The 27,727-nt window shown below is 47.2% G+C and overlaps 1 protein-coding gene across 1 annotated transcript in view; it reads left to right on the top strand.

The window, feature by feature from the left end:
* Positions 1–3,123: 3,123 nt before the first annotated feature.
* Scpep1 (serine carboxypeptidase 1) overlaps positions 3,124–27,727 on the top strand; it is a 31,017-nt gene continuing 6,413 nt past the window's right edge. The window contains exons 1-12 of the mRNA XM_057775074.1: positions 3,124–3,250; positions 5,835–5,989; positions 10,521–10,610; positions 12,786–12,941; positions 13,306–13,380; positions 15,569–15,641; positions 18,777–18,814; positions 20,129–20,257; positions 21,949–22,042; positions 22,927–23,040; positions 25,590–25,727; positions 27,546–27,709. Of these exons, the coding sequence (XP_057631057.1) occupies positions 3,172–3,250; positions 5,835–5,989; positions 10,521–10,610; positions 12,786–12,941; positions 13,306–13,380; positions 15,569–15,641; positions 18,777–18,814; positions 20,129–20,257; positions 21,949–22,042; positions 22,927–23,040; positions 25,590–25,727; positions 27,546–27,709 (1,305 nt within the window). The 5' untranslated portion in view covers positions 3,124–3,171. The remainder of the gene's footprint in view (positions 3,251–5,834; positions 5,990–10,520; positions 10,611–12,785; positions 12,942–13,305; positions 13,381–15,568; positions 15,642–18,776; positions 18,815–20,128; positions 20,258–21,948; positions 22,043–22,926; positions 23,041–25,589; positions 25,728–27,545; positions 27,710–27,727) is intronic.

Here is a 27,727-nt window from a genome sequence, read left to right as displayed (position 1 = left end):
AACTCCATCAAAGACTCCAGAAGGATATAATATTACCTAAGCAAACAAGAGATCCAAAACTCTAGAAATGACAGAGTCATCTCGCTGCCTGGACAGTCACCCAAAGTTCTTTTGTACCGTTGGGGCATCCATCTTCAGCCTTCAGGCCATAGTATTCAGCAGACATTTCCATGAAGCAGGAAATTCCAAAGACAGTTCAGTCACTTTTTGCTGTGTCCTGCAGAATGTCTTGCAGACTCTTTTATGAGTCAGGAACCCCGAAGACCATCTCACCTTTAGGCAAGTTCAGCAGTCCTCTCTCTGTGGGTTCTCTGTGTCCAGTTTATGCATCAGTCCAGGCAAGAGTAGTTTCTTGCCCAAATGGCTATCAAACTCCATAAGGAGACTCTTCGATGCCCATCGTCCTCTTGAAGTAGATTGGTGCTGCCAGGAGCAGACGTGTCTCATTATCATGAAAAGCCCTAAGTTATTAAAACATTAAATGCCATATTCTGCAGTCTTTGAAAGATATGAAGAATGCCTATCTAGCTGAAATATATCTCTATATATCTAGAAAATCTAACTAACATGACTACAAGCTTGACTATTGATGATTATCCATTAATCTATATTTCTTAATTATACATTACATTTTTAAATGAACTACACAATTACAATACCTTTAATCAAGGTCAGAAATACATATACCTATAACAAAATTGACCTTAAAATCTATAGCAATGCAAATTATTCATACCTATATCATCTCCCCCTTTAAATGTAAAAAAGAACATTTATAAACAATATTTGGGAATATGGACGTAGTTATTTCCCTCCAAACTGCTTCCTGCTGAATGGGGGCGCTGTTATTCAGATCTTTCATGGTGTGACCTGTGTGTCAGGGTCATCTCGGTTGGCAGTTGTGTGAAGTAATTTTTTGAAGGGGTTCACAGTAACCTTTCAGGAGGGCGTGGTCTATCATACCATATTGGGATAGAAGAAATCCACAGGGTTGCATCCTCTGTGAAAACAAAAGAAGACCCTCTCCAAAGCATCATATCCTTAGACCCATATTCTGAAATCATAATACCCTTATATCCATTGTGGTTTAGCTTGGCAGCCCATATAATGAAATGTCTCTCTGTACTTAGCTCCTTCACAGTCAAAAATTTTAAAGAAAACACAATAATACAAAGAATCCAGACTCTCTGTGAATTTTCCATTGTTACGTGGCTTATTTTTCTTTATTTCTTTTAATCTACAACTATCTGTACTCTGTCTCTTTAAAGACTTTACCCTTTTTTTAAGACATTAACTTTATTCTTTATATATATTTTTTCTCTCTCTCAAGCCTACGTACATTCATCCAACAGTGTCTGAATCAGTTCTATTGTGAATCTGTAATTTTTTTACTATCCAGGAGCACTTTGTTTTGTGCTTTTAAATCGCTAACAAAAACAGGTACTGCTTGCTTGCCCCGCCCAGTCCAACATGGCGGAGCCGCTCGTGCCTCTGATCCTTGCACATTGCACCAGTAGCGTGGTGGAGCTGCATGTGCCTCTGAGCCGTTTGGTGCCCCTGAACCACTCACAGTTCCAGGCACACAGTAGTCCACATTGCCATCAAGCAAGCCGTAGCACTTTACTCCAAATGCTCCATTCAAAGACTCTGTCTCCCGCAGGAGCCAGACAGAGATCGCGATGGCGGCACAGCCCAGAAAGCCGGCATTTTAAAACAGCCAGTTTTTTCCTGCTGGTGAGTCAGGACAATTTCTTTGCGGCACGCAACCCACAAACAGCAAAAAGACTGTCTTGAATTCTCTCTGTGTCCTTTTTAAGCCTTCTCAGGTTTTACGTGGAGTTCATTAGCACGTTGGGTGCCACTCTGTTGAAATATAGAGCGGCGGCAGGGCTGTGTCCCCAGCACCCAGCCGCCCACATGGCTAGCTTATGCACCAAAATAATTACACGGAAACTGTATTCTTTTAATCACTGCCTGGCCCATTAGCTACAGCCTCTTATTGGCTAGCTCTTACATATTGATCTAACCCATTTCTAATATTCTGTGTAGTACCACGAGCTGGCTTACCAGGAAAGATCTTAACCTGCGTCTGTCTGGAGTGGGAGAATCATGGCGACTCCTGACTCGGCTTCTTTCTCCCAGCATTCTGTTCTGTCTACTCCGCCTACCTAATTTTCTGTCCTATCAGGGCCAAGCAGTTTTCTTTATTAATTAACCAATGAAAGCAACAGATAAATACAAGACCCACCCCCATCATATTTTTGTGAATTTCTAATATATTCATGATACATGCAATTTAAGAATAATTTTTAGACTCATTGTATTTTATCTATATGAGTGTTTTGCCGGCATACTTGTACGTGGAAATGTGTGACTAAGGAAGAAGGTGCCAGATCTCCTAGAATCTGAGATATGGAGTTAGGGATGGTTGTGAGCCACCATGTAGGTGCTGGGAACCAAACTCACGTCCTCCAGAAGAACAGCAAATGCTCTTAACCTCAGAACAGTCGCTCCAGAATGATGTTTTTTAAAAGCATTTCTGCAAATGGAATGTAGTCTTAAATGACCTGCTGGTTCGTGCTTCATTTCCCTTAATATGATTGGAGCCAAATGGAGTTTCAAAAATGCTAGGCCTGCGACTGAAGAGACGGCTCAATGATTAAGAGCATCTGTTGCTTTTCCAGAGGACCCAAATTCAGTTCCCAGTGTCCATGCTGAGCCTCTCATAGCCGCCAGTAACTCCAGCTTCAGGGGACCCCACTCCTTCTTTTGCATAACTACCCACATGTAGCACACGCACTCACACACACATAAAGTAATAAAAGCAAGTCTTACAAAATGAAATACTAGTCCTTTTGTTGGAGAAGACAAACAAGGGCAGGTCAGGGAGGATGGTAGTTATCCCGCTGTAGTTTCTCAATCCTTCCCTACTTTGTAACCCAAATCAAATGTTACATTAACACAGCAAAGGATGACCTAACTTGGCAGAACCATCTGAAAGCCCTGGCGGGAGGTGCTGGGTGGGTCCGACCGGCAGAGGGCGCGCCGAACACTGGGAGCCTCAGGGCCCACTTAGGCCCCGCCCTGACTCCGCCCAGGCCCCACCTACCTACGTCACGCGCTGGCCCGCTGGGTTCAGCCTGTTGCTGATGCTGCGGCGCTGTATTCACCATGGGGCTGGCGTGTCGAGTCTATCCTGTCCGACTGTGGCGGCTGCTGCTGCTGTCGCTCCTACTGGGCCTCGGCGCAGGTAGGTTCCCGAGAAAGGCGGACCAGTGGTGGATGCCTCCTTCTCGAATTTGTTACTGGATTCGTGATCTTTTTAAAAAAAACACATTTCCCCCTCCCCCCCCCCCCGTTCTTCCCTTGCATTAATTTATATCGCTTTTGAACCTCCTAATTTTTATTTAAGTTTTAGTTCAAAGTTCCTTTTCCGCCCTTTCCTGGTTCTGGGTGGTTGCTCTACGCGGAGGTAGAGGTGGTTATACAAAAACATACGGTTTCAGGAAACTGCTGAAGAGACTACGGTCTAAAGGCCACCTCCCGTTTCTGCTCGGTTGACTGTCTAGTGACTTGTAGGGTCATTTGATTGAACTGAGATCGGAGGCCAAAGAGACCCTTGTAGATCATACTATGCGTGAGGTGTTGCTTTGAAACAATGCCTGCCCCCTTTGCTGGGTAAAAACAGACAAATACCAGCTGAATCGACTGGCCTGTTTGGGGGCAAAAGCAAATTTTTGTTTTGTGGAATGATTTGGAAGTGGACTTTCACTTTATTTATTTATTTATTTTCCCGAGGCAGGGTTTCACTATGTAGCCCTGACTGTCCTAGAACTAGATCTGTAGACCAGGCTGGCTTTGAACTCAACAGAGATCTGCCTGCTTCTGCCTCCAGAGTGCTGGGATTAAAGGCGAGCGAGCACCACTACTGCGTAGCAAAATCATTTTTTATTTTTGTTTTGCCTGTATGTATGTTTGTGTTACTATATATATACCTGGTGCCCTTGGAGGTTAGAAGAAGGCATTGGATCCATTGGAATTGGAGTTACAGAAGGTTGTGAGCTGCCATGTGGCTGCTGGGACTCGAACCCAGGTCCTCTGGAAAAGCAGACAATGCTCTTACCAGCTGAGCCAGCTTTTCAGCCTTTATTTATTTACTTATTTATTTTGCATTTTTTAAAATTTGTTTTGTGAGTGTGGAAGGGGTATGCATGCATGTGCCACAGTGTGTGTGTGTGTGTGTGTGTGTGTGTGTGTATACACATGGTCAAAGGATAATTTGGGTAAATCAGTTCCCCTACTGTGTGGCTCCCTGGGAATGAACTAAGGTTTCCAGGCTTGGTGGCAACTGTCTTTTACCCCCTGAGCCATCTCACCAACCCCTGATTTTTCAGTCTTACTGCAAGAAAAGTATTTCCTAGTCTGAATCAAGAACTGAGAATTCTAACTGGTCCCAAACTGGCCCCTTGCTGTTAGGAAGCTGCATAGCAGGTCTGCGTTTCTCTTATGGAGAACGGGGACTCACTTGGCCCTACAGTTTATGCTTGGGAAAGGGAAGGTGTTCCTTCCCCAACCCCCTTATATTCAACAGTAGTCACTGCCAGGGAAGGGAGAGAAACGCCAGGGGTAGATGCCAGGGTTTTCAGCCTTATTGGTCATTTTCAAGGAAACTGTAATTTCATGTTATTTTATAAACATAGCCACACCTGTCATTTTTCAGCCTTTTTTTTTTTTGGCTCCTTAGTTGTTTTCTGGCATGCATACATGTGTATATGTTTGTGTGTGTGTGTGTGTGTTAAAGTTTCTTGTTTCTCCAGTTGGCCTCAAACTCAGCGTGTGCTTAGGCAGGATATGGACTCCTGACCCTCCTGTCTTCCATCTCTCCAGTGATAACATTATAGGACAGGCCATAAGATAGCAGCATCTTTTCACCCACTTCTATCTCTTCCTGCTGGGCCCCCCTTTTTGTTCTTTTACTTGCTGAAGAGGCTTGAAAGCAGTGAAAAGCAGAAGCCACGCAGGGATTCTTCCCTCCATCCCCCATCCCTGCTTGCCCCACCCCAACCCCGTCCACCCCCACTTGTCTGGGAACTGAACCCAGGGCCTGGCACAAGTCACGCCAGCATTCCACAACTGAGCTTCACTCTCAGACTTCTTTTACAAATGGTCTCACTGTGTTGCCCAAGAGAGAAGTGTTTAGTTTCTCTTTTCCGTAGCTGAGGTCTGTGGGTTTGTTTATTTGTGTGTTTTTGAGCTTGGGTGTCACTTTGTAGCCCTGGCTGACCTGGAACTCACTTCATAGACCAAACTGGCCTCTAACACACAGAGATCTACCTGCCTCTGCCTCTCAAGTGCTGGGATTAAAGGGTACACAAGCAGCATGCATCCATCCTTCCTTCCTTCCTCCCTCCCTCCCTCCCTCCCTTCCTTCCTTTGTTTCCTCCTCCCTCCCTTCCTTTTTTCCTTTCTTTCCTCCTTCCTTCCTTCCTTCCATCTTTTTTTTTTTTTTTTTTTTTTTTTTTTTTTTGGTTTTTTTCGAGACAGGGTTTCTCTGTGGCTTTGGAGCCTGTCCTGGAACTAGCTCTGTAGACCAGGCTGGTCTCGAACTCACAGAGATCCGCCTGCCTCTGCCTCCCGAGTGCTGGAATTAAAGGCGTGCGCCACCATCGCCCAGCTCCTTCCTTCCATCTTTGTTTTTCCTTATCGGCACATATACTGAGTAGGTGAATGACCTAAAGCATACAAGATCATCTCTAGCCTGGATGACCATCTCCACCAGGCTTGATACTCACGTGGGCATTAGATATTCCTCAGGAAATGACACTGAGCTTCAGTTTCAGGAGCTGCCATCGACTGGCCCACACAAGAAGGCAAGGAAGCATGGGATTATGTGACCGTCCGAAAAGATGCCCACATGTTCTGGTGGCTCTATTACGCTACCAACCCTTGCAAGAACTTTTCAGAACTGCCCCTGGTCATGTGGCTTCAGGTAAAGTAACTTCTTTGCCTTCAGGTCAGGCCCCCTTATACCTGTCTACTTGGTTCTTATGAGCATCCACCTTGCAAGCCTGGGCTCAGTTTGGTCCAGCTAGTCCTGGGGGCTCCTCCCGTGCCACTGAGACAGCTTGAAGCAAGGGTGTGTCAAAGGAAGCCCTGTTTACTGGTCTTAATTTCATTCATTCATTTTAAAGACAGGATCTTGCTCTGTAGCCTAGTGTGACCTCAAACTCTTGGCAATCCTCCTGCCTCTGCCTCCCAAGTGCTGAAGTTATGGGTGTGTACTCCAGTCCCTTACTTTCCAGGGACATTTTATATTGAGTCCAGACCATTTCAAGGGCCCTTACTGAAAGCTCCCTATGATACAGTTGGCTTTTGACAGACAGAAGGTGTCTGAAAAGTTCTGAACCGAAGGTTGAGGTATCCCAATCCTGCTACTTCTCCCTCTCTACACAGTCCCGGGCCCCAACTTCTTGTACCCAGAAAAGCCATCTTTCTTTTTTACCTTTGAGATTATAATCTAATTAAAGCATTTCTCGCTTCCCTCTCCCCCCTCCAGCCCATACATGCACTGTTCCTTGCTCTCTTTGAAATTCATGGCTTCTCTTTTCATTCATTGTTTTTTGCTTTTGGTGTGTTTTTTCTTTCTTTCTTTCTTTCTTTCTTTCTTTCTTTCTTTCTTTCTTTCTTTCTTTCTTTCTTTTTTTCATACAGGGTTTCTCTGTGTTACTTTAGAACCTGTCCTGGAACTCACTCTATAGCCCAGGCTGGCCTCGAACTCACAGAGATCCACCTGCCTCTGCCTCCCGAGTGCTGGCATTAAAGGCGTGAGCCACCACCGCCCGGCCTTTTCATTATTTATTATTGCATGTTTATGTATATACATATATTTTTCTAAATATAACACACCAGTTTCTTGTGCCTTAGCATGAATGTGAGATCACACCCTTCTTCTCTGTGGTATGTTCGTATTTTAACCCTGAATTCTACCTCTAGGGCTGAAGGCAGAAACCTGTGAAGTGTTTAGGGATAGGCAGAGAAGCTGTGGCATTCTTATGTTCCCCTATGGTGGCCTCGCCCACTCGGAAGACTAATCTCTAGGGAGGGGCTGAGGTACCTTGAAGTTCTGGATGTCTCACCTATAATTAGGGCACCCTGGTACTCACCTCTGTGGGATATGGGTGAGGCTTCCTTCTCAAATGCCTGCCGGAACTGAGGCCTTGCCCCAAGGCCGGTCACTGAAGACTTCAGGTCGTGATGAAGTGAAGATCACCAGTTTTGCTGTAGGATCTTTACAGCCTCTGTGGGGGACTGGAAATATGGCTGGCCTGGTAGTGCAGCTGGAAGATGTTCAGGAGTGGAATCCACGTGCCCCGGGTCTGGCAGCTGGTTTTGAATGTGTGGCATAGTTTCCCGGAAGAGCAGCTTGGGCCTGCTGGTGGGGACGCCTGGGTTTTCAGCGCCCTCCTTCCACTTTTAGCCACAGGGAAACACTTCCCTTCTCTGGATTTTAGTTTTCTTAGTGGGGGTGGGGAGATTTCAGTGGTTTTGAGAATCTTTGTTAATCAGCAGAAGTTTCTGGCTCAGATGAAGCTGGCGTAGGGGAGGAAAAAGGAGAAGTGCTGAGACCAGGGCTGAGTGGCTTGCTGAGCCCTAGGTGCGCAGCTGCCTCTTTGTCCCCAGCTACTCCAGGGCGCTTTCTGTTTCTCCAGCAACCGGTTTGAAGCAACCGGTTCCAGCCACTGGTTTCAGTGGTTCCAAGTTTGCCTTCCCTGAAGAAGGCCCTGGGTTCTGTCCCCAGCACTACAGAACACAGTATGAAACCAAAACCGGAATTGTAAGGCAGCGTTTTGCGTGACCACGGAGCTTTCTTTGTGCTGTCTGCCCCGAGTGTCTGCCTGGCTTGGGAGGTTGCGGTGTGTGGCTTTGGTTGGGTTAATCCTCCAGCTGAGATGCTATATGAAGGTTAATGGCTGAAGACACCAGTCTGCTCGTCTCTGCTTCCCCAGAGGCCTAAGGAAGAAGAATAAAATATGGTTGAGGAGGAAACAGGTAATTTAGATGAAAAAAAATGTAGTTAGCAGCCTTGCAAGGGCTCATGAGGTAGCATCCTGGGGCAGTGACGTTCTTTGAGAATTGAGGTCAGAGCATAGTAAGCTATTTTGGGGATAGTAAGCTATTTTTCAAGTCATTTAAGCATTTCAATTCATCACTGATGCATTTATCATATTTCAGAGGACCTATGTCACCCCAAGTCTCAGCTGTATAGATCAGCTGTTTCCAGAGTTTCTGGGGGAGATTTTGTGATCATTTATTGTTATTATAATTATTTTTATTCAAATAGCAGGGACTTCAGCTATGGCTCATGAGAATTTGAACTTAGATACCCATCACTCAGGTACAACCTGAGTCAGTGGGGCTAGTTTATAACCCCAGTGCTGCGGAAGTGGAGGCAGGAGGATCCCTGGAGCCTACTGACCAGCCCGGCTAGCAGAACCCATTAACTGCAGGTTCAGCGAGAGACCCTGTCTTAAAATGTTAAGGTGGAGAACGACTGAGGCAGACACTCAGTGGTGACCTCTGGCTTCCCAGTGTGTGCGTGCACACACACATATACACAACACACACACACACATGCGCGCACACACAGTGGAATCTTCCAGTCAGTCTCTCCTAGCTACTGGAAAAGGGAGCAGAAATGGAAAATGGAAATTCTCTTCCAATGGCCCAGGCCCCGACATTCTCAGTCATGTTTGCTGCCAACTTTGGCTTTCTTCCTGCCCACACTGATAAGTCTCCTTGAAAGAGAGGACCAGCCGCCGTTCGAGGGTGCACACTTCAGTAGTGGCCTGTGCGTTTATTTCGGAGCCACACCACTTCTGAAGTTGTGATTCTAAGCAGCCACGTGACTCATCCTGCAGGTGTGGTTCCTCACCCTCGTCCCCATGGTAGGACATCCGAGTTGCGCCCTGCCCCGTGGTGCTATTCATGGCACAACGATGAATATCTCTAGCTGGTTTGTAGCCTTTTCATCACTGTATTAAGAAATCTTAGCATGTGAAGTTCTTATAATCACAGGGCAGCTGGGCCTCTGAGTTTTAGCAAGGAGGTTAGTGACAGTTCACAGCATTAGTGCGGACGACACCTGGCCGACAGGGCCTGTTGTCTTCTGCCAGCCCTGTTTCCCCTTTGTTCTGCCTTCTCTTTTTGGGAAGGGCAGCTTCTTGCCCAGGCTAGCCTTGAACTCAGTAATCCTCCTGCCTTTGCACAAAGTGCAGGGATTATGGGTGTCTGTCACACCCCAGTCAGTCTTTAGATTTCCCTGGCTTCCTCTGTGCCGTCTGATTCTTCCCTTTACCCTCTTCCTTCTGTACCCATCCTTTCCCTGCCTTGAGACACTGTTGACCAGGGCACGTCTCTGACTCCACTCATAATGCTTTCCTCGTCCCTGCTGCCAGCTCATGTGGATCCCCTAGAAAAGCTCCCTCCTCTTCCCTGGCCATCTCCCAGAAGACCTTTTCCCGTCATTAAAAGCCCTCCTTACCTGCCCCATTTTGCCTGTTCAGAGCACATAGGAACCAGTGCCTTTTGCAGTTTGGGGGCCCTGGTACTAATCTTCAGTTGAGTCCTACTTCCACGTGCTCCCGCCCCGAGACTTGTGCATTGGCTGTGGTGTACACAGAGACGAGGCTTATCCAAAGTGCCCCTCAGTCTTGGTACCTGGCCGTCCACTGGGCCCCTATGGAGAGAGTCTCCCAGCTTTGGGCTGAGGGGAAGGAAAGAATCAAAAAGCCCAAGTTATAGTTCCAGTGGAGCCTGCAGTTGCTCAGGGGCCCAGGGCTAAGCTGTTCTACCCCTCTTCGTGCTTTTGGGCTCTTTGAAATGAGAGAGATTTAGAGATGTGTTTTGAAGGTCTCTTATGATACCAGAACCGGTGAGCCCCAGGGCAGGCCTGAGTTTAAGTCCATAGAACCAAGAGGCAGGAAAGGCCACCTCGGACCTCTTAAGTCATCTCCATTCTTTCCAAGAGAGACTAGCTTAGTTCCTGCAGGAGTTTGGTGGATACAGAAGCTCCCATAAAATATGGAGTTGGAGAAAACATGTACTTTGCTTTTAAATTTTTGTTTGTAGCCAGGCGGTAGTGGCGCACACCTTTAATCCTAGCACTCGGGAGGCAGAGGCAGGTGGATCTCTGTGAGTTCGAGGCCAGCCTGGTCTACAAGAGCTAGTTCCAGGACAGGAACCAAAAAGCTACGGAGAAACCCTGTCTTAAAAATCAAAAAAAAAAAAAAAAAAAATTTTGTAGCTCAGGATGACCTTGAGCTCCTGATCCCCCTGCCTCATCCCCTCAAGTGCTGGGATTATAGATGTGCACCTCCTCGCCCAGCTGAAAACATGTTCTTTGTACAGTCCGGTGCAGCCGTCACTAGGTGTCCAGGTGTTTTCCTGGGTGTGCACATCTGTTATAATAACTGGGACTTGGTTGCATTTTCTCTGGGTTAATGTTTCTTTCTCTTCCACAGGGTGGTCCAGGTGGTTCCAGCACTGGATTTGGAAACTTTGAGGAAATCGGGCCTCTGGACACCCATCTCAAGCCACGGAATACTACCTGGGTACAATAACATTCCTTAACTATCCCATCATCCCCTCAGAGGCTGGGCCCCATCGCTCCAGCCAGGCAGGGTGGGGCCACAGAGTTAGCAGTCCATGCCAGTGGGCTTTCTTGAGACCGTGGGTACCTATACACAGCCTTCTTCCAGCCCAGCTTCTCCCGTGTCTCGGAATGAGTGACCTACAGCTGTCTCTTGGTCTTTTCCAACTCGGTGACCTTTCTCCACTGCCCTTCAGAAACATCTAGCCACGCTGGGACTCTGCTCAGTGTGGTATGATGCTTGTCTCTCATGCGCAGAGCCTTGGGTTCAAACCCCAGCACTGTAAAAACCAGGCTTAAGAATGAACACCTATAGAGGGCGAAAAGTTCAAGGTGATTCTTGGCTGTGTAGCAAGTTCAGGGCTAGCCTGGGCTACATGACACCCTGACTCAAAACAAAACTGGGCCAGGCAGTGGTAGTTGCATGACTTTAATCCCAGTACTTGGGAGGCAGAGGCAGGGAGGTCTCTCTGAGTAGGAGGACAGCCTGGTCTATAGACTGAGTTCCAGAACAGCCTTGACTACAAAAACAAAAAACAAACAAAAAACAAAAACAAAACTGAAATCCCCTGTAGCTGATGCTGGCGACCTTGTGCCTAAGCACAGGTGGCCATCTGCAGCCTCAGACCTGCACTCCCACCATCTGCTGCTCCTGTCAGTTTTCTCTCTCTTTCCCCTCGCGTCTGGACTTCATCAAGCTTGCAAGTCCCTTGTCCTCCCTCCCCCACCTACCTTTGTTATCTTCCTAGTTCATTGTGTCCCCCCAACCCATCCCTTCCTTCAGTAAGCATCCTCATTCTCAGGTCACAGCCTGGCCGAGTCCTGCTGACTAGCTCGGCCTGAGCTCTCCCTGCCCTGCCGTACTCAGCGCTGCGTGTCCTCCAGTGTCCTCAGGCTCCTCGGGTCCTCCTCCCATCTGGTCCTCCTGCAGCGGTCTCTCTTGGCCCAAGAGAGTTCTAATCTTGCTGCTGGAGTGCGAGAGTCGTCACTCCCCTCCCCAACCTTCTTCCCACACCTGGAACCAAAGGCAGGAAGGAAGATAGGAGCAGAGAGGCTGAATGAGGAGGGGCTTGGGGTCCAGTCTTGATGCCACTGTCTGTTCTCTGTGGGATTGCACGAGTCCTGGGCCTTTTCGGGGTTTCTGCTTCCTGATCAGTGAAGAGCATGGCTGGATATGCATCCCTGAGGCTCCTTCCAGATGCGTAATTTAGAATTCTCATCCTCTTTGAAAAACTTAGTTCTTGCAGTGTAAACAGGAAGATGGGCCAAGGTGGAGATTAGATTCATCCTGAAGAAAACTGCTATGTGATATCCATTTTTTTTTTAAATATTTTTGAGACAGCGTCTCATGAAGCCTAAGCCAGCCACGATGCCCTTAAACTTCTGATCCTCTAGCTTCTATGCCCGTGTACTAGGATGATAGGCATGGTCCACCACCCAAGTTTATGCAGTGCTGGGGATCGAACCCCTTCAGGCATGCTAGGCGAACATTCTAACGCTGAGCTGCATCCTCAGCCCATGCCGTCCGCATTCCACGTGTATGTTCATTCCCTCCGATTACTGCTCAGACTGATCCAGCCTGGTGCTCCCTGCACTGTTCCCTGTAAGTGTGCTTCTGTGTGTGAGACGTGGTGGCCTAAAGGCTTTGTTCCTGTGCGTGCATTCATCTCGTCTCGCCTTTCTTTGCTGCAGTTTATATTCCTGTCCCCTTAAAAAATCTTCTTCATTTATTTTGTACAGTGTGCGCGTGTGTGTGTGTGTGTGTGTGTGTGTGTGTGTGTGTGTGTCTGCGTCCACCTGGGGTTGCTGTTGTTTTGAGACAAGGTCTCTTACTCTCTTATCGGTCTGAAATTCACCATTTAGGCTACACTGCCATCTCCACCTCCTCAGTACTGGAGTTACAAGCATGTACTACCTTGCCCGATTTTTTTTTTTTTTTAACATGGGTTCTGAGGATCAATCTCAGGGTGGTATGCTCATAAGGCAAGGACTTTACTGACTGGGCTAAAATCACTTCAAGGAATAAGATAAAATCAGCACACTGGTGTTATCGTAGATGTGGTTTTGCCAACTTGCTAGGAAGATCACTGGTGACTAACCACCGGTTGCAATGGTTGTTTCTTCGGGGTGCCTGCAGCTGCAGTCGGCCAGCCTCCTGTTTGTGGATAACCCTGTGGGCACTGGCTTCAGTTACGTGAACACTACCGATGCCTACGCAAAGGATCTGGACACGGTGGCTTCAGACATGATGGTTCTCCTGAAATCCTTCTTTGATTGCCATAAAGAATTCCAGGTAATTTTTCAGCTCAGCCGTGAAAGACGAGCAAGAGGGACAAGGAAACCTTCAGAATATTAAGCTCCCCAAAAAGTTCAGAGCCATGGGGCAGCCAGGATTGTGTAGAGAGACGCTGTCTTGAAAACAAAAGCAAACAAAAAGAGTTCAGTGGCAGCTGGTTCTCAGAGACTTCCTCTTTTCTTTCTGGGTTGTGGGCTCTGACTTTCTATCGCTCAACTAGATGTCCATAATCAGATTGCGGGCAAAGACAAGCAGACTGGCTTTATCTACCCCTGCACACTATAGAGATCTGGAGATAGTTCCTATGAGTTGAAAGGCAGTCCAGGTGTTTTAACTCTTCCTAAATTCCTTTCCTTGCTAGACGGTTCCGTTCTACATTTTCTCAGAATCTTATGGAGGGAAAATGGCTGCTGGTATCAGTCTAGAACTTCACAAGGTAAATGGGAGGTAACTTGTGATCGTTTTGAACAGAACTTGTTGTTCTGTTTGTTTTTTTTTATTGTTTATGCATGCACATGCCATGGTGTGTGTGTGTGTGTGTGTGTGTGTGTGTGTGTGTGTGTGTGTGTGGTGGGGTGGAGGCCAGAGGGCAACTCTCAGGAGCTCTCTCCTCCTGTGGGTTCTGGGGATCAAATTAGGTTGTCAGGAACAGCGTCTTGTGCTCATATATACCTGCAGGTAAACACTCATACATAGAAAATAAAAAGAGATACATTTGTAAAAGATTTCTTTAAAAAAATTCTATGTGTATGAATGTTTTGCTTGCATGTACGTCTGTGTACCAAAGATGTGTATTTGTATATGTATGTATCTGCATGCCTGGTACCCACAGTGACCAGAGGAGGGCACTGGGTCCCCTGGAACTGGAGTTGTAGCCAGTTGTGAGCTGCCATGTGGGTATTGGGAATCGAACCCAGGTCTGCTGTCCTCTGAAAGAACAGCTAGTGTACAAATGTTCTTAACTGCTGAGCCATCTCTCTAGTCTCTACACCTTTTTTTTTTTTTTTTTTTTTTTTTTTTCGAGACAGGGTTTTTCTGTAGCTTTGGAGCCTGTCCTGGAACTAGCTCTTGTAGACCAGGCTGGCCTCGAACTCACAAAGATCCGCCTGCCTCTGCCTCCCGAGTGCTGGGATTAAAGGTGTGCGCCACCACTGCCCGGCCTTACACCTTTTTTTTAAAAAAAGATTTATTTCTTTATTTAATGTATGCAAGTGCTCAATCTGCGTGTACACCTGCACACCAGAAGAGGGCATTACAACCATCTTGCTACAGATGGTTGTGAGCCACCATGTGGTTGCTGGGAATTGACCTTGGAACCTCTGGAAGAACAGCCAGTGCTCTTAACCTTTGAGCCATCTCTCCAGTCCCCACATCTTTTTTTTTTTTTTTTTTTTTTTTTTTAATGTCAGAATATAAGCTAGCTAGGTGTGGTGGGCACACACCTGTAGTCCAAACACTAGGAGGTTGAGGAAAGAAGTTGTGAGTTTGAAGCCAGCCTGGGCTACACTCTGTCTCAAAGACAAAAACTCATCTACCAGATGGCACTCACCACTCTTTAGTACTTTGTAATACTTTCTGCTCACACCCATGAAATCCTAACCAAGTGTAGTCACACTGTGACCTGTCTCCGACAATGGGTCCCCTCCTTTTTCTTGCACCCCTGTTCAAACTTCTTTCCATGGTCCCAGAATGTCTTTTAAGCTAGTTTGTCCAAGCGAATACACCGTCCAGATGAATGACATCTGGCTTCGATGTCCCTACGGGCTCTTCATCCAGCACAGTCTCCTTTCCACATATTCACAGCATTTAGTTTTTGCTCTCCTCCCCTTGGCAGCCTCTTAGTCTCTTTATTTTACCAGATACACATAACTGTAACCCATACATGTGATTGCATGTGATAGCATATATGATACCCCAGCTCATATTATATTCAACTGTTTAATAATATGCTGTGGGGATATTTTCACTTTGTTTTTTTTTTAAGATTTATTTATTTATTAAGCATACAATGTACTGCTGGCAAGGAAGGCACCAGGTCTCATTACATTACAGATGGTTGTGAGCAGCCACCATGTGGGTTGCTGGGAATTGAACTCGGGACCTCTGGAAGAGCAGCCAGTACTCTTACCCTCTGAGCCATTTCTCCAGCCCCTTCACTTTGGTTTTTCAGGTACCTTCTGCTTTGTCTTGAGTTTTATCATGTATGGTGATGGTTCATGTGCCCATCTTCCTAGTGCATGTTTAGGTTGTGTCCAACATTCTGTTTCGGGACTGCTGTAGAGAAAGATGGCCTTCCTGTCCTGTGAATGGTACCCATCCTCAGGATTGTCCTGCTGAGCCCCCGCCTCTGTGACTACTGCTTAGCAGTGGTATCTGTACCCAAAGAGCCTTGGGAGGCTCCCAGACTTCAGGACACGGATATCCTTAGCTTCCCAAAGATAACTAGGGACAGACCCCATACCTGTCCCAAGGGCACCCATGAATAAGGTGTCAGGGGCTGCCATCACATGTGTGGGGAAGCTTGAACAGTGTGAGTTAGGGGAAGCCATGAGTATGCACCTCTGCGGAGGAGGGATGGGAGCCGTGGTACCCTTGGTCAGAGCATTTCTTGACTCTTCTTTCAGGCTGTTCAGCAAGGGACCATCAAGTGCAACTTTTCCGGGGTGGCCTTGGGTGACTCTTGGATCTCCCCTGTGGGTAAGTATGCAGTTTTTAGGCCTCTCTCTTTTTTCCTATCTCTGTCCCTGTCTGTGACTTTGGACTTACTGTGTGACTTCTGGGGAAACACAGTGAAAGGTCTGTTTGCCTCCAGCACCAACAGACTGAAAGATTCCATCCAAGTCCTGCTTGGTGGGCCAGGGAGCTTATGGGTGTTGCCTACAGGAGCCTGGGTGACTCTTGTACAACTGTATACTGAAAAGTCCTGTCCCCTAGGCAATTAAAAAAATGTTTTTTTGAGACAATATCTCTCTACATAGCTCTGGTGGTCCTAAAACTCACTCTGTAGACCAGACTGGCCTCAGACTCAGAGATCTACCTGCCTCTGCCTCAGAAGTGCTGAGGTTAAAGGAGTGTGTCACTGTGTCCGGCACAGGCAGTATTTAAAAATGAGTGTTGATGATAACAATGATGAGTGGTGTGTGTGTGTGTGTGCACGTGTGTGTGCGCGCTCTTGCACACGTGTGCAATGTGTGTGTGTGATCGTGCCATGGTGCCTATGGAGAGGTCAGAGGACAACTTTGTGGAGTTAATTCTTTTGCATTTATGTGGGATCTGGCTTGTACATTGTACAGTAAATGTCTTTTTCCTGCTGGCCCCCCAGGCAAGTTTAACCTCATAGATTTGAGTATTTCTAAGATGATGTGTAGTAGGGCAGGCAGTAGTGAGTTTGGAGTCTAAAGGAAGGGTCTTGTCAAAGTCTTGTGGTCTCCTTTCCTCCCTTGATTGCTCTCTTATCATGGACCTAACTAGCTGCTGTGTAGTTCCGTTTATTTTGTTGCCTTGACTACAGTTCAAGGTCTCTGATAGGTTACTCTAGCTGCTCTGCTGTGTGCTGATGACCAAGTCAAGCCTGGGAGAAACAGCCATCCTGCAGGGCTGTGCTGTCGTGATAAAATAAGAGGGCAGCAGAAGTTTCTGGGTTCTTGGGAAAGCATCACAGAGAGTTGTCATTCCCACAAGGTGTGTGGGGCTGAATCGTCATTGGCATCGCCTCTGCGACCAAGTTGAGTTCTCTGCTGTGACTTTCCCAGCAAAGGAATTGAAGTTTACAGTAGGAGATGGCTATGAACACTCAGGGATGTTGAAATCCTCCCTCCCTCAGACAGCTTGAGTGGCCTTGGAAAGAGGAGACCCAGTTCTGTGTGACTCAGCACAGGTGAATCTGTGTCGTTAACCTGTCCCCTCTAGCATCCTGACTGTAGACGAGCATGCGCAGTGAGGTTTCCATGTGTGACCTGCAGTGGTGGCGAGGCAAGGTTGGTGTCAGGTCCTGCAGCTCTGAGGTCTGCACTTTTGTAATCCTTTAAGAGCACAGACGGGAGTGGTCTATCTCAGACACGATTGGGGTGTGGCTTCAGGCGCCTGGCCAGGTTAACTCTCCTGGGTTCCTTCAACCTCAGCACCACGGCCGTTTGGAAGAGTGTAGTGTTGTGGGGAACTGTTCTTTGTATTAGGGACATTTTGTTGTTGCTAGTGGGGGTTGTGAGATGTATGCATGTGGTATATATTTTTTGTTTTGTTTTGTTTTTGTTTTTCGAGACAGGGTTTCTCTGTGGTTTTGGAACCTGTCCTGGAACTAGCTCTTGTAGACCAGGCTGGTCTCGAACTCACAGAGATCCACCTGCCTCTGCCTCCCGAGTGCTGGGATTAAAGGCGTGCGCCACCACCACCCGGCTGCATGTGGTATATTAATACATGTGTGCAAATGCATGTGCCCATGTGTACATACATGCATAAGCCAGAGGGGACTTCAGATGTCTTTTGTCTGTCACTCTCTACCGTATATCTTTAAACACAATTCTTCGAGATTTTATTTGTTTTTATTTCATATATGTGGGTGGTTGCCTACATGTATGTCTATGCACTGTGTGCATGTAGTGCCCTGAGGGGCCAGAAGAGGACATCAAATCCTCTGGGACTGGAGTTATAGATGGTTGTGAACAACCTGATCAGATCAAACTTGTTCATCTGGAAGATCAGGAAGTGCTCTAAACGTCTGAGCTGAGCTATCTCTCCAGTCTTCCACATTATTTCTTGAGATAGGGCATCTCCCTGGACCTGGAACTATACTGGTAGCCAGTAAGCCTCAGCAATCTTCCTGTGTCTGCCCCACGCCGTGCTGGGACTGACTATAGGCACATGCAACCAAGCCTGGCTTTGTATGTTGGTGTTGGGATTCGAACTCAGGTCTTCATGCCTGTGCAGCTAGCACACTTACCTGCTGAGCCATCTCCCCGACCCCCGTTTTTGGACATTTGTCTGTAGCAGCCTCATCCTCTGGTCATGAGATGCCAATAGGATCACTCAGTGTGACATCCAGAAATGTCTTCAGATATTCCTCTGGGGGCTAAATGGCTCCTAAGTCGGGAACCGCTGTTCTAACAAAAGGTGACTTTTGGTTGTTGTTTTTTGTTTGTTCAATTGGTTGGTCAAGACAGGCTCTCATGTTGTCTAACCTGACTCATATTTGCTTTATAGCTGATGATGGCCTTGAACTCCTGGCTTCTTGCTTTTGTCTCTTGGCACTTTCAAAGGAAGACAGAGGGATGCTCTTAGCTATTTTTTTTTAAGATTTATTTATTTGTTAGTTTGTTTTCGAGACAGTGTTTTTCTGTAGCTTTGAAGCCTGTAAACCAGGCTGGCTTTGAACTCATAGAGATCCACCTGCCTCTGCCTCCTGAGTGCTAGAATTAAAGGAGTGTACCACCAACACCAGGCTTTTGAGATTTATGTTGCCGGGCAGTGGTGGCGCACACCTTTAATCCCAGCACTTGGGAAGCAGAGGCAGGCGGATCTCTGTGAGTTTGAGACCAGCCTGGTCTACAAGAGCTAGTTCCAGGACAGGCTCCAAAACCACAGAGAAACCCTGTCTCGAAAAACCAAAAAAATAAAAAAATAAATAAAAAGATTTATGTTATGTACATGTATGAGTGCTCTATCTGCATATATACCTTCACACCAGCAGAGGGCATCAGTTCCCACTGCAGATGATTGTGTGGGTGCTGGGAATTGAACTCAGGCCCTCTAGAAGAACAGCCAATGCTCTTAACCTCTGAGCCATCTCTCCAGCCCCAAGACACAGCTAATTTGTACTCATTTGGTTTTCTTTAGATTCAGTGCTGTCCTGGGGACCTTACCTGTACAGCATGGTAAGTAGGTGGGTCCTCCACGCCACAGTCTCCCTGGGAAACAGCACCGCTGACTTCCTTGGGCTCTGACCTCCTTTGGTCTTCAGAGAGTGTGTACTTAGTATTATTACTGCTGTGAGCTGACAGAAAGCACCGGAAGGATAGGAGGATTTGTTTGGCTTATGACTGGAGAGGGTATGGTTCGTCGTGGCAAGGAGGATGTAGCGGCAGAGATGGGCGGCTGCTTGCCTGTGTCTGGGTAGATCAGGGAGTGGAGAGAGACATTGTTGAAGGGAGTTGCGGGCTGTTTCTGCCGCCCCAGCTCATGGTCGCCTGGCTAGCTTAAGCCCCGAAATAACAACACACAAACTGTATTCTTTTAAACACTGCTTGGCCCATTATATCTAGCCTCTTCTTGGCTAACTCTCGCACCTGGACTAGCCCATTTATAATAATGTATGTAGCACCCCAAGGTGCGCTTACCGGGAAGATTCTAGCCTACATCCATCCTGGGTTGGAGCTTCATCGCATCTGCCCCAGAGAGGAGAGCTATTGAGTCTGAGCTCACTTCCTCTTCCTCCTAGCATTCTGTTCTGTTTACTCCACCTATCTAAATTCTGCCGCCCTAATCAGATGGGCCAAGGACGTTTCTTTTTTTTATTTTTTATTTTTTTTTTTTATTCTTTTTTAATTAAAATTTCCACCTGCTCCCCGTTTCCCATTTCCCTCCCCTCCTCCCAAATATTGCCCCCTCCCCCCACTTCCCTCCCCCTATCCCCACTCCTCTTCTCCTCCCCCCACACCATCCCCCCTCCCTCTTGATACTGAAGAGCAGTCCAAATTCTCTGCCCTGCGGGAAGACGAAGGTCTTCTATCTACTTCCAGGAAGGTGAGCGTCTAAACAGGCTAAGCTCCCACAAACCCATGTAGACCAGGATGACCTAAAACGCACAGAGATCTACCTGCTCAATACACAATCTTGAATTCTGTTGTTCTTATGCTACTTTTCAGATACCCCTCCCCCACAGTTGAAAGGTCATCTTAAACCTAAACCCTCACGGGCCTCCTACTATCTTGATTCATTTAACAGTCTACTTTGTTTCTTTCCTCAGTAAGTATGTGACTTAGGGCTGGGGAATGTAAGTCGGTGGTAGGTCACGGCCCAGAATGCACATGGTCCTGGGTTTGACCCCAGCACCTCTCTGACACTTCTGACTTTGTCCACTTTAGCTGAGCTCCCATTTTTCCTTCTTCCTTGCTCTTCACTTGCTGCAGCTGGTACCAGACTCACACTCCCTAATCAAGAGGGCTTTTTGTCCTCCGTTTATCTTCCAGTCTCTCCTTGACGACCAAGGCTTGGCTGAGGTGTCTGAAGTTGCAGAGCAAGTCCTCGATGCTATAAACAAGGGCTTCTACAAGGAGGCCACTCAGCTGTGGGGGAAAGCAGAAACGGTCATTGAAAAGGTAAAGACCGATCATGGCTTGGCTTTGTGCCTGGGGGATGGGACCCACGGTTGGAGTTGCCAGGATCACACCTGTCCCGGGCCTCGCGCAAGTTTAGAACTGCCTATGTGCCGGGTGATAATCCAGAAGTTTGTAGCAATGACGTAGTGACCCTTTATAGGGCCAGAAAGCCTCCTAGGCTTGAAAGACCTTGTTCCTGACTGAATGTTTGGATTCTGTAAGAAAGACTGTCTCAGCCAGGCGATGGTGGTGCACACCTTTAATCCAAGCACTCTGGAGGCAGAGGCAGGTAGATGTCTGTGAGCTTGAGGCCAGCCTGGTCTACAGACTGAGTTCCAGAACAGCCAGGGCTACACAGAGAAACCCTGTCTGGAAAAACCAAAATATGAAAAAAAAGATTTTAAATAAGAAAGGAAGGAAGGAAGGAAGGGAGGAAGAAAGACAGACAGACAGACAGACAGACTGACTATCTGGTAGCCAAGCAGAATGGTACATTTGTGTAATAGCCTAGCACTTGGGAGGTAGAGTCAGGAGAGTCAGAATTTCAGGGTCACTTCAGCTACATCATAAGTTTAATGTCATCTTAGGCTACATGAGATCCTGAATCAAAAACGAAACAACAAAAACCCAACAAATAAAAAAATATGGTCCAGTGACTTATGTGTCTTAGTTAGGGTTTTTTGTTTGTTTTTCAAGACAGGATTTCTCTGTTGGCTGTCCTGTAACTTGCTTTGTAGACCAGGCTGGCCTTGAACTCACTGAGATCTATTTGCCTCTGCCTCCCAAGTGTTGGGATTAAAGGGGTGCCACTTTTAATTGCCCGGCTTAGTTGGGGTTTCTATTACTGGGAAGAGACACCATGATCATGGCAATTCTTACGAAGGGAAGCATTTAATGGGTGGCTCAATTACAGTTTGAGAGGCTTAGTCTATTATCATCATGGAGGGACATGGCAGCGTGCAGGCAGACATGGTGCTGGAGAGGTAGCTGAGAGTCCTACATCTTATGCAGGCAATAGGAAGTATTCTGTCTCACTGGGCGTGACTTGATCATATATGAGACCTCAAAGCCCATCTTCCATAGTGATACTTTTTCCCTCCAACAAGGCCACACCTACTCCAGTGGGTCACACCTCCTAATAGTGCCACTCCCTTTAGGGACCATTTTCTTTCAAGCCACCATAGTTGGTAGTGCACATCTGTAATCCAGCACTTCTGAGGTAGAAGAAGCAGGAGGATCAGGGGTTCCATCCCTGGTGACATAGCAAGTTTGAGACCATCCTGTACAGCATGAGATAACGTCTCAAACACCAGAGGAAAGAGACGGCCATGCTCAGGAGGATGTATATTTTAAAGACAATATATTTTCTTACTTGGATCCTTGCCAAGTAGTATTCTGCCTTGTGTAAGAGCGAAAGAAAAAATTACGATGGCCAAGAGGACTCTGCCACTCGGCTCCCTGTACGCTGACACGCAGGTCCTTGTGTTCCAACAGTGTCTGGGCTCCCATGACCTGTGTGCTGCAGGCGCATGGGCGGGTACAGCTGCCATCTAAGCCTTTAGAGGGGCTTTCTTACTAGTCCAGTAAATTTGTGAGCTTAAGGTCATCCTTGGAAAGCCAAGCACTTTTCTGTTTTGCAACTTTACCAGTGGACAGAGAAAGACACCATCTGAATGTGCTTTCTATTTCAGAATACAGACGGGGTAAACTTCTATAACATTTTAACTAAAAGCACTCCCGAGACCTCTATGGAATCGAGCCTTGAATTCCTCCGAAGCCCCTTAGGTGAGTATACCTTGCCGTGGTTGGTCTCTACCCAGCTTCTGCGCAGGAAGACCTGTCCTGTTACTAACATGCATTTATATAACAGAAGAATTTTTCAGTGGTTTGAAGTATATTCACAGAGTTGCACAGTCATCTCCTCAATCCAGTTTTAGAATGTTCCCATCACCCCGAAAAGATCCCACACATCTGTTTGCAGTCACTTCTCCTTCCCACTCCCAGCCCCAGGCGATCACTGAGCGGCTTTCTTGTCTCTCTGGGTTTTGGCTTTTCTCAACATTCTATATAAATGGAATCATACAGTAGCTTTTGCCTCTATTTTTTGTTTGTTTGGTTGGTTGTTGTTGTTGTTCCTTGGCACAGTCTATTTGAGAAGCAATTTAAGCACTGATCTTAGCCAAAGGGCCAGGGAGCACTGGGAACCGATGCCTTTTGATGATGGAAGGTTAGGAATGGTACCCAGGAACTAGAGCACACTGAACGCGTGCTCTGCCAGTGAGCGTACCACAGGAGAAGGAAGCTGTTTCTGCTCACTGAACTGCAGTGTCGCATCCCCACAGGGCTGACTAGTGGTCTCTCAGCTGGCTGAGCTTGGGTTTAGTTGCAGAATGCCTGAGCCCCTCCCACAGTCCACTCTCTGTTCCTTGGTTCCTCTTCTCAGCTGACTTCCTTGGCCTGTCTGTTTAGGGTAGTCACAGTGGCCCTGCAGTGCGCAGATTGCAGTTATCAATAACCTATATGATTTCAGCCTGCTTCTGGCCTCCTTTCTCCCCTCCACGTGAATCAAAGTGGCTTTTCCTGTGCCGTCTCCCCCAGTAGCTTGGGAGAGATGTCTCTGGGGTCCTGCTCCCAGGCCTTTGACTCACTGTGTACCCGTTTGCTTTTAGTTCGGCTTTGTCAGCGCCACGTGAGACACCTCCAAGGAGACACCTTAAGTCAACTCATGAATGGCCCCATCAGAAAGAAGCTCAAAATTATCCCTGAGGATTGCACCTGGGGAGGTACGTGAATAGCCTAATCAAGCGTCGTCGTTTGTGTGTGGTGGGTGGGGTTGGGGGGGGTTGCAATTTGAGAGCCCTTAATTCATAGCCTGGGTTTCCTTGGTGATGGCAGTCTGTTATAAGTCAAATACGGTTCCTGTCTGCAGCAGATGTGGCCAAAGCAGATCAGAGTAAGGGGCTGGCGGAGAAGTGGGTGGGAAGTGGTACGTGATTGGTTATGAGTCAATTGTTGTTGAAGCCTAGTATGGATGCACGGAGACTATTACACCCTTTACCTTTGTAACACAGTGAGGTGATACAGACCTCAAATTCCCAGTCCTTGGCAGGCTGACATCGTATCACAAGTTTGAGGTCAGCCTGGGCAATTTAGCAAAATGCTGTCTCTAAAAAAATTAAAAGGCCGGGGAGATGGCTGATTGGTTAGAGGCACTTGCCATCAAACCTGTTGACTGACTTCAGTCTCTGGGACTCAACGTGCTAGAAGGAGAAAACTGACTCCTGGAAGTTATCCCTTGGCCTCTACCTGTGCCGCATGGCATGTATCTGTCTCCACCCCCACCCACCATCAGTAAATCAGTAGGTTTTTTTTTAAATTATGACAAAACAATGATGCATTTTTATTAAAAGTTCTACAGCCGGTCACGTGAGATTTCTAGCCAGAGGTCCTTTGAAGGACATCAGATGGTCCATGTACATAGGCGGGATTTGCCCAGTTCCCATGCTGGCCTTTCAAACATTCTGGTGCTCGATATGGTTCTACCATGTCTGTGTTCTGGTCTGAAGGTCACAGTGTGGAAACGCTGGCGTCTTTAGAGACCAGCCAGGTAGAAATCCTGGGCAGGATCCTCATTAATCCCATAGGGGCCTTTAAACAAGAAAAGTGGCATTTGTTTGGTCTGCAACCAGGATACCCCAAGACTATTAAGGTCAGAGGCCCCTTCTCAGATTGTCCCTCTTGTAACTGCTGAGAGCTGTGGGTTGTTTTTTTTCATTCATTCTGTTTTTGGTTTGTCCAAATAGGGTTTCTCTATGTAATATACCTGACTGTCCTGGAACTCACTCTGTAGACCAGGCTGACCTTAAACTCACAGAGATCCACCTGCCTCTGCTAGGATTAAAGGTGTGCACCACCACTGTCCAGTCAGAACTGTTTTGACCCTGGTCCTGACTTTGTTGGGGTTCATGGGTCACTCCCTCATAGTCTGCATCACTGGAGCTCACTCCTGACCATCCTCATGTCTCTGCATCAAGTAAAAAGCAGACTGTGGTGTTAGATGCTGCAGGGGTCTCAGTAGAGTGGCAGACACATGCAGTCAGTCCCAGTTCTCAGCAGGCCGAGGCAGGGCGATTGATAGTTCAAGGCCTGCACGGGCTACATAGTAAATGAACAAGTAATGTCTTAATAAATAGTCAGGTGTAGTGGCTCACATATGTGAACCCAGCACGTGGGAGGCTGAGGTAGGAGTATCACAGTAAGTTCTGGGTCAGTCTGGATTAGAGTGAAACTCTGTCTCAAGAAAGAATCAAATCAGGACAGGAGAGATGGCTCAGTGGTTAATGCCCTTGCTGTTCTCGCAGAGGTCCTGAGTTTGGTTCCCAGCACTCGCACTGGGTAGGCTATAACCTGTGACTCCCGTTTCGGGAGATCCAGTGCCCTCTTCTGGCCTCCATGGGCCCTGCACGCATGTGGTGCACCTAAAGTGTACACAGGTGCACACAAATGCGCGCACACATGCACATAAATAAAAACTAAATCTTTTTAAAAATCCAAATGATGGAAAAGGACAAGATGTCCTTGACCATGAGTTGCAGTTGGTCAGCCAGGCCCAAATTTGAGCCTTAGCTCACCAGCAGCTGGTTATTTCCACCTGGTTATGTTCCTGAGGCCTCTCAGAGCCTCCTTTACTTACACTTTGTCCAGGCGCCTTATCTTCCAGCGTAGTGATGAAGAAGTAGGAATTGCCTCTGTAATATTTACCTAGCCTCATGCCTGTCAGATAAATGGCGGTGACTGTTACGTTGTCATCAGTTATGATAGGGGGTTAGGTGGTCGGGCAACAAGAATCTGTGCTGTGTTGTCTGACAGTCACGTCTTAGCCGTCTGCCTTTCCTAAAGGCCTGCTCTGAAGAAGCTTAGGTCTGGTTCGGTTTGTGGTACGGAGCCCCCTGTTCAGGTTCATTGCTTGTGACATGGCCCCGAGACTACATAGTAACAAACTCGCTTCGGCCCAAAGTACAGTATATTCCCAAGTAGACCAGCTGAAAGGGTGTCTGGGCCTCTGTCTCTCTGTTTCCTTCTGCAGATTCCAGTTCCTTGTTGCACATGGAAAGCTCCCAAGCAAAGGGACCGTGTGCGCTCTTTCTGTTTCTTTTCCACCCAGCTATTGCTGGCCAGTTGAGTTGGTTCCTCTGTGGAGCACCTGGGGTACAGCCTTGGTTGGCTACCTAGGGACTGTACCTAGGTACCGTATCTTAGGATGCTTGGGTTGAAAGATATTTCTTAATGTGGCCCATGCTAACCTGCTACCTCTCTCCTTCTGCTTTTGTAGGCCAGTCATCTTACGTCTTCATAAGCATGGAAGGGGACTTCATGAAGCCTGTCGTCCACATTGTGGATGAGTTGTTGGAAGCGGGGGTCAATGTGATTGTGTATAATGGACAGCTGGATCTCATTGTGGACACCATGGGTAGGCGCCAACTCTGAGGGACATATGGAAGCAATCATGGGTCAAGCTAGAACGAAATGGCCTTGACTATATTAGCCTTGGGGTTGGTGGTATTGATATCAGGAGGAATACCATTTCCTGCTACATCCATCAACCCCTGACGAGTTTCTGTGGCACAAGTAATAAAAACCCAGAGACAGAAGTTGGGGTTCAACTCAAAAACCAGAAAAGCAAGGCAACCAAGCCACTAGAGAAGTCTTCCCTCTACCAAGGCTGGGTGACTGCAAAATGAGCATTATTTTTTTCCCCTTCGAGACTAGAGCTCGCTCTGTAGACCAGGCTGGCCTCGAACTCACAAAGACCCACCTGCCTCTGCCTCCCTAGTGCTTGGATTAAGGCATGTGACTCCCTAGAACTGGGATTAAAGGCGTGAACCACCACCACCTGGATTTTTTCTTCATTGATCTTGTGTAGCCCAGGGTAGCTTCAAACTCACAGAGATCCCTCTGGCTCTGTCTCCCAAATTCTGGGATTAAAGGTGTGTGTCCCCATTGCCTGATCTCTAGTGGCTTTAATTTTGCCTCTGGACTTCAAGATTTATTTACCGAAATACAAATAATACACCACTACAACTCTCGAGCTGTGACGCCTGAGAGAATTCTAGGTCTTTCTAATTCTGGGGTGCCTGGGTATGATTAAAGGAAAGAATAATAGTCTGCCACCCTCCTGCCAAAGCCTTCCTGGCTCTTGAATATGCAACTTCACTGGGGGAAGGCTTTATTTCTGTGCAGTATTAAACACTAACCACTAACAACCCTTATTTCCAAGACCCCAGGAGAACTGGTCTCTGTAGGATCTCAGGCAGGATCCCATTGCCTTATCTGAAAGCCACATACTTTATCTGATGGCAGTAGAGTCCTGTGGGTGCTTAGAGACCAGATCTTAGAACCCACAGGTAAAGCTGTACCTAGTACCGAGGCCTGTGATTGGTAGGAAACGCATCGACTCAAGACCCCCAAGACCAAGTTCTCAGCACAAAAGAGATGTATTTGCCCCAGAAGGACAGGGCAGGGATAAGAGACAAAGATGAGATAGGGGATGAGTGAGAAGGGGAAGGGAACAAGAGAAAGAAGGCAGGGGTATTTATCCCAGAGGACAAAGGACTGCCTCTGGATGGAGAGGAGACAGACATGGCACATAGGAAAATGGCAGTTTATAAAGAGGGAAATCCCATGTTAGGATGAGGTGCTTAAATTTTTAATTGGGTTTGTTAATTAGGTGAGCCAAAGGGAGCTTTTGATTTCAATCCTTTGATAGCTGGACCTTGGTAGTCAGCCTCAGGAGGAGGGACTAGCCAAATAAGGGAATAGACCTTGGGGGCTAGCTTCAGGAATGTACTCTAACAGCTTTTAGCAAGGCAGAGGGAACTGGGCAGAAGGGCAAGGCCTGCCAGAGCCACATGCTCAAGTGGGCTGGTGTCCCGTCACTGATGATAGCCACCAAAGTTAAGACAAAATGATTAAAATATCAAGTCCCAGATGAACAGTAGAGTGAGTTCAAGGCTAGCCTGGAATACTTGAAATTTAGCAAGACATTCTCTTTAAAAAGAAAAAAAAAAGCCAGTTGTATTGCTGTTGGATTTTTCAGCCCAAGTATAGATGGGAACCTTCTTGAAAGGGGTTCACAGGCCCCACCAAGAACTGCTTGTAACAAGATCTCAGTGAATTTCCTGTGCATTACAGCTGGGCAGCACTAAGTTATAGGACCTAGATTGTTTTTTCTGCCCCTGACTCCACTATGCTCTTAGTACTGATCCCTTTCCTTGGCCCCTCTCCCTAGGTCAGGAGGCCTGGCTGCGGAAGCTGAAGTGGCCACATCTGTCCAAATTCAACCAGCTGAAATGGAAGGCCCTGTACAGCAATCCTGAGTCTCTGGAAACATCTGCATTCGTCAAATCCTATAAGAACCTTGCCTTCTACTGGATCCTAAGGGCGGGTCACATGGTGAGCATCTCCCTTTTG

This window comes from Chionomys nivalis, chromosome 7 (genome assembly GCF_950005125.1).
Source record: "Chionomys nivalis chromosome 7, mChiNiv1.1, whole genome shotgun sequence".
Lineage (NCBI taxonomy): Eukaryota > Metazoa > Chordata > Mammalia > Rodentia > Cricetidae > Chionomys > Chionomys nivalis.
Note: the sequence above shows the minus strand (reverse complement) of the source record. Positions and strands in the feature narration are given on the sequence as shown.